Source organism: Microcaecilia unicolor, chromosome 3, assembly GCF_901765095.1.
Source record: "Microcaecilia unicolor chromosome 3, aMicUni1.1, whole genome shotgun sequence".
NCBI lineage: Eukaryota > Metazoa > Chordata > Amphibia > Gymnophiona > Siphonopidae > Microcaecilia > Microcaecilia unicolor.
In genome coordinates this window covers 203,831,340-203,843,944 of record NC_044033.1, presented here as the reverse complement: position 1 = coordinate 203,843,944, position 12,605 = coordinate 203,831,340, and the positions used below count along the sequence as shown (strand labels likewise).

The window sequence follows — 12,605 nt, the reverse complement described above, 5'->3', positions numbered from 1 at the left end:
TAGGCTTACCCTCCACACGATAATGAAAAGCACTAATAGCACTAGGATAGACTGTTATGGAGTTGGTCTTGGTCTTATGGAGGTATTCAAGCAGGGTCTGTGTAGGACAAGAGCGAGGATCTAGGGCCTTGCTGTCACACCAGACGGCAAACCTCCTCCATTTGAAAGAGTTACACCTCTTAGTGGAATCTTTCCTGGAAGCAAGCAAGACTCGGGAGACAACCTCAGATACACTCGAGGTGAAATCTACGCTCTCAACATCCAGGCGTGAGAGCCAGAGACTGGAGGTTGGGATGCAGAAGCGCCCCCTCGCTCTGAGTGATGAGGGTTGGAAAACACCCCAATCTCCGCGGTTCTTTGGAGATTAACTCCAGAAGAAGAGGGAACCAAATCTGACGTGGTCAGGAGGGAGCAATCAGAATCATGGTTCCGTGGTCTTGCCTGAGTTTCAGCAAAGTCTTCCGTACTAGAGGTATGGGAGAATACGCATACAGAAGGTCTGACCCCCAATGTAGGAGAAAGGCATCTGAGGTTAGCCTGTCGTGGGCCTGAAGTCTGGAACAATGAGGGACTTTGATTGATCTGAGTGGCAAAAAGATCCACCGAGAGGGTGCTCCATGCTCGGAAGATCTTGCGGACAACTGACCTGTTGAGAGACCACTCGTAAGGTTGCATTATCCTGCTCAACCTGTCGGCCAGACTGTTGTTTACGCCTGCCAGATACGTAGCCTGGAGAAACATGCCATGACGGCGGGCCCAAAGCCACATCTGGACGGCTTCCTGACATAGGGGGCGAGATCCGGTGCCCCCCTGCTTGTTGACATAGTACATGGCAACCTGGTTGTCTGTCTGAATTTGGATAATTTGATTGGACAGTCGATCTCTGAAAGCCTTTAGAGCATTCCAGATCGCTCGCAACTCCAGGAGATTGATCTGAAGACCCGATTCCTGAAGGGACCAAGCTCCCCACCCTAGGAGAGATGCATCCGTAGTCAGCACTTTTTGAGGCTGAGGAATTTGGAAGGGACGTCCCAAGGTCAAATTGCAGCGAATTGTCCACCATATCAGGAAATTGTGAAAAGCAGTGGACAACTGGACTGTATCCTCTAGATCCCCAGCAGCTTGATACCACTGGGAAGCTAGGGTCCATTGAGCTGATCTCATGTGAAGACGGGCCATGGGAGTCGCAAACTGTGGAGGCCATATGGCCCAGAAGTCTCAACATCTGCCGAGCTATGATCTGCTGAGACGCTCTGGTCAAGGAAACCAGCGACAGATTGTCTGCCCTCGCTTCGGGAAGGTAGGCATGAGCCGTCTGCGAGTCCAGCAGGGCTCCTATGAACTCTAGTCTCTGAACTGGAAGAAGGTGGGACTTGGGGTAATTTATGACAAACCCCAGTAGCTCCAGGAGTTGAATAGTCATCTGCATTAACTGTAGAGCTCCTGCCTCCAAGGTGCTCTTTACCAGCCAATCGTCAAGATAAGGGAACACATGCACTCCCAGCCCGCGTAGTGACGCAGCAACGACCGCCAGGCATTTGTGAGCTGGCAGTATCGGGATGTGTGTATAAGCATCCTTTAAGTCCAGGGAGCATAGCCAGTCGGTCTTCTGAATCATGGGAAGAAGGGTGCCCAGGGAAAGCATCCTGAACTTTTCTCGAATCAGATATTTGTTCAGGGCCCTTAGGTCTAGGATGGGACGCATCCCCCTGTTTTCTTTTGCACAAGGAAGTACCTGGAATAGAATCCCTGCCCTTCCTGCCCGGGTGGCACGGGCTCGACCGCATTGGTGCTGAGAAGAGAGGAGAGATCCTCTGGAAGGAACTGCCTGTGCTAGAAGCTGAAAGACTGAGCTCCCGGTGGGCAATTTGGAGGTTTGGAGATCCAAGTGAGGGAGTATCCCCGCCGGACTATTTGAAGAATCCCACCGATCGGAGGTTATGAGACGCCACCTTTGTTGAAAAAATTTTAACCTCCCCCCGACCGGCAGATCGTCCGGCACGGACACTTTTATTGCGGCTATGCTCGCCTGGAGCCAGTCAAAAGCCCGTCCCTTGCTTTTGCTGGGGAGCTGCAGGGGCCTGTTGAGGCGCACGCTGTTGACATGAACGAGTGCACTGGGGTAGAGCCTGAGCAGGATGGCGGGAAGGTGGATTGTACCTATGCTTATTGAAAGCATAAGAAGCATTCCTCCTTCCAGAGTAAAAACGTCTACCAGATGAGGTAGATGCTGAAGGTGCATTTGTCGAATGCGGTTTCCCGCTGGTGGAGCTGCTCTACCACCTGTTCAACTTTCTCAACGAAAATATTATCCTCCCCGGCAAGGAACATCTGCAAGCCACTGCTGGACCTGATTGTCGAGGTCAGAGGCATGCAGCCATGAGAGTCTGCGCATCACTATACCCTGAGCAGCGGCTCTGGACGCCACATCAAAAGAATCGTAAGTACCCCTGGACAAGAATTTACGACACGCCTTCAGCTGCCTGACCACCTCCTGAAAAGGATTGGCCTGCTCCGAAGGGAGCTGATTGACCAAGGTCCGCCAGTTGCTTCACATTGTTCCGCAAATGAATGCTCGTGTAGAGCTGGTAAGACTGAATTTTGGAGATGAGCATAGAGGACTGGTAGGCCTTCCTCCCAAAAGAGTCCAAAGTTCGAGCTTCCGGTCCCGGGGATGCTGAGGCGAAATCTCTCGTACATTTGGCTCTCGTGACAGCAGAATCCACAACCCCCGATCCCCGTGAATCTGATACTGGGACTCAACCTTCTCAGGAATGGTGGGGTTAGATAATGGTTTCATCCAGTTCCTTAACAATGTTTGTTTGAGGACATTTTGTAGAGGAACAGTGGATGACTCCTTAGGTGGCGAAGGATAGTCTAGGATCTCGAACATCTCGGCCTTGGGCTCATCTTCAGTTAGCACTGGGAAGGAAATGGCCGTAGACACTGCCCGCACAAAGGATGAAAAAGACAATCTCTCCGGCGAAGGAATAGGGTCAGAGGGAAGACCACAAGACTCCTCAGAAGAGAAATATCTTGCGTCTTCCTCTGCCTCCCATGAGGCCTCTCCTTCAGTATCGGAGAGGAGTTCTCTGACTGCAGTCCGAAGCTGAGCCCGTCTCGACGCCGAGGAGCTATGTCCTTGATGGCGATGCCGAGAAGTTGACTCCCGTGCCGGCAGCGATGAAGCTCCCTCCATCAATGTTGACGGAGAGTCAACTTGGGTGGCAGCCAAGGCCGATGCTGCAAGCGGCACCGACGTTGAAGGCTTCACCACAGGCAGGGAGCCAGCCTCCACATCTATCGACGGTAGCGTAGGCGCAAGCACCCTCTGTACCGGAACAGACGGGTGCATTAGCCCTTCCAGGATCCCTGGAAGAATGGCTCAGAGGTGCTCGTCAAGAGTGTCTATCGAGAAAGGCTGTGGAATCGGTGCAGAAGTCGAGGCCAGAATCTGCCGAAGACGAGGAGGCAGTACCGGGCTGTCCGGAGACCAGCGCATTGACACCTCTTGTATGGAGGGTGAGCGGTCCTCCCGGCGTCGACGCTTCACGGGTGCAGATTCCCTCGACACCCCGGAGATCTTGGTACCGTGACGAGAAGGGGACCAATGACGGTGCTTATTTGCCTTCGCTCGAGGCACGTCACCGGTACCCCTCGGTACCGACGAGGAGGATGTGGAATCCACATGCCTCCTCGGGGTCGGTCCCGATGGGCCTGTACCGCAGGAGCCCTCAAGGCAGGTGGAGACCCGCTTGATGGCTCACTGCTGCCAGCATGTGATGGTCCCTGGACAGCCATTACCTGCGCTCCTGAGGTCGATGCACTCTCCGGTGCCGACATCGACACTGCCGCCGACCACGGTACTGCTGTCAACGCCGAAGTACCGGGCAAAGCTCCAAACATGCATTACCGTTGAGCTTGTCTCAACGCTTGTGTCCGCTTTTTACGGCTAATACACAACATACAGGCGGTGGGGCGATGTTCAGCCCCAAGGCACTGGATACACCACGTGTGAGGGTCGGTGCCTGAGATTGCCCGGTTGCACTGAGTGCACTTCTTGAAGCCGCTGGTGATCCTCGATGTCAGAGACGGAAAAATAGCAGCGGCGAAATCAAAACTTGCGATGGTGCCAAAAAGTAGGGCACAAAAAAAAGGGAAAAACTCGTACAGGCGGCCAAAATGGCCGCACACATAGAAGAAAGGAAACTTACTTGAGGGATAAACTGATGGAAGGCATAGTGACGAAACAGCTCACGGAATACCTGACCAAACACTCAATTCTACACAAGTCCCAGTCAGGATTCCGATCAAATTATAGCACCGAAACTAGTGTCTGCAATGAACTCATTCAAAAAAACAATTGCAACTGGCAAGAACATACTCATATTACAATTCGACATGTCTAGTGCCTTCGACATGGTGGATCATGGAATACTATTACACCTACTAGAATACTTCGGAATCGGAGGCCCAGTTCTCAAATGGTTTGAAGGATTCCTCACCACCAAATCCTACAAAGTTACAACGAATACTGATAGATCACCACCTTGGACACCGGAATGTGGAGTTCGTCAAGGATCCCCCCTTTCACCAACAATCTTCAACCTAATGATGATACCACTAGCCAAACTCTTGGCCAATCAAAACCTTAACCCCTACATATATGCAGATGACGTTACAATCTACATCCCGTTCAAGAGTGACTTAAACGAAATAACCAACGAGATTAACCAGAGCTTCCAGATCATGCACTCATGGGCGGACTCATTCTGGTTAAAACTTAACGCAGAAAAAACCCAATGTCTATTTCTCACTTCCCAATACAACACAAACAACTACCCCACTATAACCACACCCCACTGCACACTTCCTATCTCAGAAAACCTGAAAATTCTTGGAGTCACCATTGATCGAAACCTCACACTCGATACCCACGTGAAGAATACAACGAAAAAAATGTTCCAATCGATGTGGAAACAAAAGAATAAAACCTTTTTTTCTCAAAAAACATCTTCCGCACCCTAGTACAGTCATTAGTAATAAGCCACTTGGACTACTGTAACGCTCTGTACGCAGGCTGTAAAGAACAGACCATTAAAAAAACTCCAAACAGCCCAGAACACCGCAGCTAGACTCATCTTTGGAAAACCTAAATATGAAAGTGCGAAATTGAGTTCAAGATCTGCACGACCGTACACAAAATCATTCACGCAGATGCCCCACTCTATATGTTAAACCTAGTGGACCTACCACCCAGAAACGCCAAAAGATCAGCCCGCAAATTCCTCAATCTGAACTTCCCCAGCTGTAAAGGAGTGAAATACAAACAGGCTTATGCTACGAACTTTGCGTACAAAAGCACACCATTTTGGAATGCATTACCCAAGACCCTGAAAACCATGAACAATCTAACCAGCTTCCGCAAAGCTTTGAAAACACACCTCTTCAACAAAGCCTACAAAAGTCATCCTCAATGAAACAAATCATTCCTTAAACCAAAAACACCTCTCACACGACCTTACCTAACACCTGTCCATCTAAATTCTCATACCTCAGCTTATGATCAACTGTATTTAAATCATGTATTGACTTTATCATAACCTTACTCTGTAAGCCACATTGAGCCTGCAAAAAGGTGGGAAAATGTGGGGTACAAATGCAATAAATAATAATAAAATAACTAAGGAAAATAAAGGAAACTTTTTTTTTTAAGAAAACTGGAACAGCTCAAACACGAGCCGCACAAGAACAAAAACGAAGAAAAAAAATCGGCAAAAAAGCCGGCTAAGTAAGGCTCTTCTTTTTCTGCGGTACAGAACTGCTGTAAACAGCCGCTCCTGACCGCGGAAAAAAGGAGACTGAAGCGGGACTATCACGCAACGGGCAGGAAGACAGCCGTGCGCTCCAAGGCTTTTAGCAACCTTTGTTGCTAGGAAGATTTTCCTGACCTGGGGCTGCCGTGGACATCACCCACGTGAGAACAAGCAGCCTGCTCTGTCCTCGAAAGATTCTTCCTTCTTCGGCACCATGAAAAACATTCCAGCAACGCATGCAAGAATTTGAGAGCGTAACCATCCCTAATAATGTCAAGAACCCATTGATCCAAAGTAATCTGGCCCACTTCCAGAAAAACTGAGTCAAGCAACCTCCAACAGGTACTGGAGAATGGGCTTGCAAACCTTCATTGGGACAAACGACTGGAAGATTGAGAAGGGAAGGAAGGCACTGTCTCTGAAAGGTGGCACCTCTGCCCGGGCAAAATCACCAAAACTCCCGCCCTCGACCTCTAGCTGCAAACAAATCCCCACTCAACACCCCGAGGTCGGTCTTCCAGAAGTCGAGGGACCTTCCTGTCACCTAAACTCCTCACCAGCTTGTCCAATTCATCTCCAAATAGGAGACCCCCGAAAGGAAAACCTACTCAACCAGCTTCTAAGCCATAGAGTCCGCTGAGCAGAGACTCCCAAAGCCATGGACTTAGCCGAAGCCCTAAGCATATATGAAAGTAAGGCTGATCCCATCTCAATTTTGGCAACCTCAACCAAAATCAAATCATCCACTTCTCTATCTAGTACACATTCCGAACAGCGAAAACACGCTCGGGCTACAAGTGCTCCACAGATATCTGCCTGAACAGCCAAGGCCAAAACATCAAAGACATTCTGTAAGACAGTCTCCAGGTGACGATCTTGCGGATCCTTTAGGGATGTACCCCTATCCACACAGGGATTGTGTGTAATGTAATGCTTTTTGTTATCTTGTCCAAATCACTGGGCGGCTATGGACACCTTTGCAATTTCACAGGGAAAGAAGATGCTCTACGCTTTTCCTTCAATACTACTCATATTCAGAACTATTCAAAAGAATCATGAAGATTGGGCACCCATCATACTGGTCTTTCCACACTGGTGAAGACAGATCCAATTCCCTTTTCTACAACCATAAATGGCTCAAGAACAGTCAATGCTTCCACATATGGTAGACCTACTTGAACAGAAAGTAGGGTCTCTGCTTCATCCCATTCTTCAATCAGAATTATTGGCAAGAATACTGAAAGTCAAATGATAAATGGTCTTCTGATGTCAGAGGAAGCATGTTACATTTTCTTAGCTTGCAGGAAAGACTCAACAAAAAGTCAGTCCAAAATGGAGAAAATTCACAGACTGGCGTAAAGTCCATCAAGATAATCCTTTTCACTCTTCCTTATCTGTCATCCTTCAATATCTTCATATTTTAGATTCTGGCAACAGTACAGTGAAGGTATCACACTATTAAGAGATCTTTAGCTGGACATTCCAAGGTAACTGATCTATAAAATGTTTATTGAATTAGACTGATGGTCAAAAATCCAGCACCATTATGCATTAAAATTACTATTGTTACTGATAACCGCTTACCCAAGACTTCTAGCCATGGACTACTCATACCTAAATTGTTACTGATAACCACTTACCCAAGACTTCTAGCCATGGACTACTCATACCTAAATTTAAAAACCCATTTATCAAAACACAAAGGCACAGGTTAGCTCACCTTGATAGTAACAAAGTATTATCGCATGTTTTTGACTGTCTGAGCTATATCTTGCAACACATACTAGGCCGGTTTCTACTTACAGGGAGACCAAGTTTGACAGCATCCACTGGCTGCTGGAAAGGCCATGCAAAATGGTGTTTCCATAGCGTCTTGAGCACCCCTTTGAGCAGATACTGCAGTTGGTTGGTCTGTCGTTTAGGCTTGTTGGGGTTGGAGATCTCAGGGGGGTGGGGGTTAACCACAATGGCGCTGCCTTGTTGAGATTGGGCCTGCGCCGTAGACATTTGTGTGCTTTCTAGTCCATCCCCCATTGCTGGCAAACTTCTCAGTCTTGTCCCAGGGCCACTCTCCACAGACATGTTATTGATCCCATTGCATTCCTCAATAGGCACTCTGCAAGGCAAGAGCAGCAGAGGTCAGAACCAGGAGGGCAGGGGTCACAGGCAGACCGCACAATACAAAACAGTTTCATCACCTAGCTCAGACACCTAAATTGTTACAGTACCACTCTTCTAAAGATGACTCTGCAGTTTACATGGCCAGAAAGGAGAAATTAGATCTTACCTGCTAATTTGCTTTCCTTTACTCCCTCCGGACCAGGATTGGACTGATGGGTTGTGCACGCCTACCAGCAGATGGAGACTGAGAAAAAACTGTGACTCTAGAGAGCCAATAAGAGCCCTGGTCATGTGACCCTAGCCTCAGTATTTGACTAACAAAGCAGAAAAGAAAGAGAGAAAGATTAGCTTCTGTGCCGTATGGAATTCTAGCAGCCACAAATCACTCGGCAATGCCAAGTATTAGAGCTCACCAGCAACTCTCACCAGAGAAGTGGTATGGCCCCTTAGGTATTAGAGCTCACCAACAACTCTCACCAGAGAAGTGGTATGGCTCACTTGTAATATAGCGCACCAGCAACTCTCACCAGAGAAGTGGTATGGCTCACTTGCAATATAGCTCACCAGCAACTCTCACCAGATAAGTGGTATGGCTCAGTTGTATTATAGGTCTCCGGCAACTGTCAGTTGTATTATAGGTCTCCGGCAACTGTCAGTTGTATTATAGGTCTCCCGCAACTGTCAGTTGTATTATAGGTCTCCCGCAACTCTCACCAGAGAAGTGGTATGACCCACTTAAAGTGTTATATATATATATATATATATATATATATACCAGCAACTGGGCACCCCCAACAACTCTCACCAGAGAAGTGGCATGACCCTCTTAGTTTTATATATACAGATACATATATACATACCCACATATAAAGATATAGACATATACCTACATATATATACCAGCCACTGAGGCCACCAGCAACTCCAACCAGAGACGTGGCACGGAGCACCTAAAGTTCCATATATACTAGCAGCTTGTCATATTCTTTTTTTTTTTTTTTTAAATATTCCATTGAAAAGATGCCGAAATATGGGAGGGGCCTGGTCCAATCCGGAGGGACTAAAGGAAAGCAAATTAGCAGGTAAGATCTAATTTCTCCTTCCTTAGCGTCCCTCTGGACCGGGCCAGGATTGGACTGATGGGACGTACCAAAGCAGTAATCTTAAGGGAGGGACCCTTTCAAAGCCGCTGAGAATATGCAAGTTGCATAGATCGCCTCCTGGCGACAATGAACATGTAGAGTGTATATCAATTAAAACAGAATGAAGCTAAGCCCAAAATGGCACCTTCCAACATGAGCACCTAGGGCACCAAGAAGTAAGATAGGTGAAAACACTCTCCGGAGACGGTACCCCAGTGAGCAGACAAATAGAGGATATGAATTCCATAATCTGTCGAGATATAGAACCTCAATCCAACTGATCAGAAGGACCAAAAAGAAGAACCAAATAGCTTGTAACAGCTCTCTATGTAGAATATAATTTCCTGTGATTTTGACCTTCCGCAGAAGACCCCACAACAATAAGAAAAAAGTGATGGGAAAAGATGAAAATGGGAAAGTACAGTAGATAGAAAAGAAGTACCCAGATGCAGAAGTACTGCCTACATAGACGTACTTGCTCCTTGAAAAAAAATTCCAAAAAGAAAAAACGGAAACCTGCATGAAAGAAACTTGCAGAACCTACTCTCCTAGCTGAAGGCAAGACTACTAAAAGCACTGTCTGAAGACAGTAAGAAACCATAAAGGAAACCAGAAGATCTCGGACTATCGGGCGAAGAAGCCTAACTCCCTGTCACTCCATGGTCTGACAATGTCGCTAAGGCACAGAGACTGAAATCGGAGAAGAGAATACTACAACTACCAAAGACGCCGTCCTACTTAGCAAGGCTGGATGCCTGTGCCAGGTGGAGAGCATGCGCTAGCCTGAGTAAGAGATAAACAAAGAGACCAGACAGGGGAAACGAGAAATTGCAACTACAAAAGATACCGTCCTGTTTATCAAGGCTGGATGTCTGTCCCAGACAGAGCATGCGCCAGCCTGAGTACGAGAGAAACAATGAGGCCAGACTGGAGAAGAAAGTAACTCCACTAGACAAAAAGGAAAAAAGGCAAAAATGATAGCCCCAAAAGGCAACTTGGTATCCCGGCAAGGAAACATAAGGGTTATCCTTCTGAGATCCCAATGCCTGATCAAAATGCCGAAATGCCGACCTTGAAGAGAAGACCGTCCTGCCCGAATGGGATGGTATGCTACCTGGCTTTGCGGATGGTAAATCCATACAAATGACCCTTCTGGAATAAAACAGAGGACAGCACACTGCACTGTTCGCTAGCTTACACTTTAGTTTGCTTATAGAGAAGAAAGAAACATGGGGGAAGGACAAGACCTACATGTCAAACCTGTGAAGAGACCACATGCGAACCCTGTAACAAAATAAACTGAGCACCTTGAAAGGAGGCAACACGCCTTCTGGCAGATTTGCCATAGGAAAGGATGTGCCTTCTGAACATACGATGATCCACGATCTACCAGGGGACCAGATGTCTATATTGAACGAAGAAGAAGGCCACAGACTTGCCAGGAGCCCGAAAACCATTCTGCCAGAACATAAGATAGAATCAGTCCTGCCAGAGAGCAAGATTGAGTATTTTGAAATACCAGAAGACAGGAAGAATATTCCGGACGAATATAATATGTCACAATGCCGACATAAAACAGTGTGCTCATAATAAATCGGTAGCCCCCAGGGAAACCTACTTGATCTGAGAGCGACTGACAGTCCCCTAGAGTGCCAAAATGCCACCCAGAGGAAAGGTAAATGGCAACATAAAGAGACCAGATGCTAGCCCTGGAAGCAAATCAAATGCCAATAGCAATGGAGGAAAAGTAAGTTTCCATGAAAAGAGACCACATGGTAGTCCTGGAACGAAAAACTGAAGGCCCCATAAACAGCACACAAAGGTTAACACTGATAAAGAAGATTGGAAATGCTTCAGGACACTCAAAAAGAGAAAGAGCACGGAGGTGCAGCTGCAAAAGGCAATTGCCAAGGGAAAACCTTGCCACCATGTTGCAGGTAACCCCAAAATGCATCCTGAAGACAATAAAAATTGCACCTCTCGGACTGTGGCCTGCTGACTCTGTAGACAAGCCAGGTCTTTTTGTTTACTTCTTACTTTTTTTTTTTTTTTTAAATAGCTAGGCGTCTAGCCATGCGTGAAGAAGAATCACCTCTTTTCTGAGGGGTAGCACAACTATGGTGAACTTTTAGAGACTGAGCCTGAGAGAAATATGCAGAACAGATTCTGTCAGCCAAGGTGCTGCACGAAACTCCACAATGAGGAATCGAAGGAGTTGGTGATAAAGACTTGAGCCTTTGAAAGCGCGCTCGACGGCAATGAGAGTCCAAACAGGATGAAAGACACTTCCTTCTTAGGAACTAGAAAGTAAAAAATTGCATTCTGAAGATTCGAGCGAGGTCATGGTGTAAGGACCAAGAGCCTTTGTAGGGAGTGCCATACTTGACCTGCCTTGCCGTGAGAGCGATAGGGAAAACTGGAGAAAGACATCCGAGAGAAAGATGGCGAAGTGCAAGGCATAAGTGTCTTAAATACACCACAAGAACCACTGGCCAGAGGAAACAAGAAGATGAGTGCCCTGTAAGAATAGGGCCATGGACCAGTGGCCAAATACAAGTAGAAAAGAATGGTTTCCTGACATAAACAGGTGAAAGTGGCCTGCCACTATGATAATATGACAGAAAGGTAAACAAGTGAGGACAACAGTATAGATAAATATGCACCCATAGAGCATATGTCATACCAGAGAGAAAAAAGGCATAACATTTGCTGACACCGAGGTAGCTATAGTGCTATATGCACAAACTAGTCGCCAGACCCGCCAGAATTCTGAAGAAATATATAGAACAGAGTTCATACCAGAGAAGAAAGGTAAAGTACTTGCTAACCCAGAGTTAGCTATAGGTCCATATGCAGAAACCAGCCTTCAGGCACATACGATATCAGAAGAAATGTCTGAAAGTATAACACACATCATGCAGCAAAACGCCTTAAGATGCTGCTTCTGTAAGAAAAAACACTAGAGGCTTACCAAAAGAAACTATACGTTACCTGGAGATTAGAGTTGTTTAAATTTCCCTGTGACTCTAACCATGCTTGAGAAAGAAAACTCTGGGAATGCATAATTAGAAATCATGCTTGAGAAAGGAACCTCTGGGCATACATAATTGGAAATCATGGCCTCTGTAAAAACTGAAAGTACAAACGTGTAGTATGTACATACCCTCTAGGGAAAGAAAGAAATAGCCATATGAGACAGCCCCAACACTGGGAACCCAGAAACCAAGATTACCCCAGATAACAGAGCAACCAGCCTGAAATAATTTGTGCAGAGCTACTGTGTGCAAATTGTGAGGACAAAAGCGCAAGCAAGCCAGCCTTCTGTATAAAACATACATTGTATAAAATAGGCTAAACCTGGGCGAGCCATGGATTTACTTGTGGAACTGAATGTGAAGGTCCCTTAAATGAAGAAAATAGTGAATGACTCCCCTGAAACATCCGTAAAGCCATATCTGTTGGAACATGTGGAGACCAGGGCAAGGCAAACAAAAAAATTTTCCATCTCCTGAGATTTGTCAAACTT

At 46.7% G+C, this 12,605-nt stretch overlaps 1 protein-coding gene across 8 annotated transcripts in view; it reads right to left on the bottom strand.

Annotated features, from left to right (window-relative positions):
- Positions 1 to 12,605, bottom strand: part of BRD4 (bromodomain containing 4) — a 277,955-nt gene that overhangs the window by 209,573 nt on the left and 55,777 nt on the right. For all 8 annotated transcript variants that reach the window (XM_030197185.1, XM_030197179.1, XM_030197181.1 and 5 more), the window contains exon 2: positions 7,620 to 7,932. In XM_030197185.1, the coding sequence (XP_030053045.1) occupies positions 7,620 to 7,898 (279 nt within the window). In that variant the 5' untranslated portion in view covers positions 7,899 to 7,932. The remainder of the gene's footprint in view (positions 1 to 7,619; positions 7,933 to 12,605) is intronic.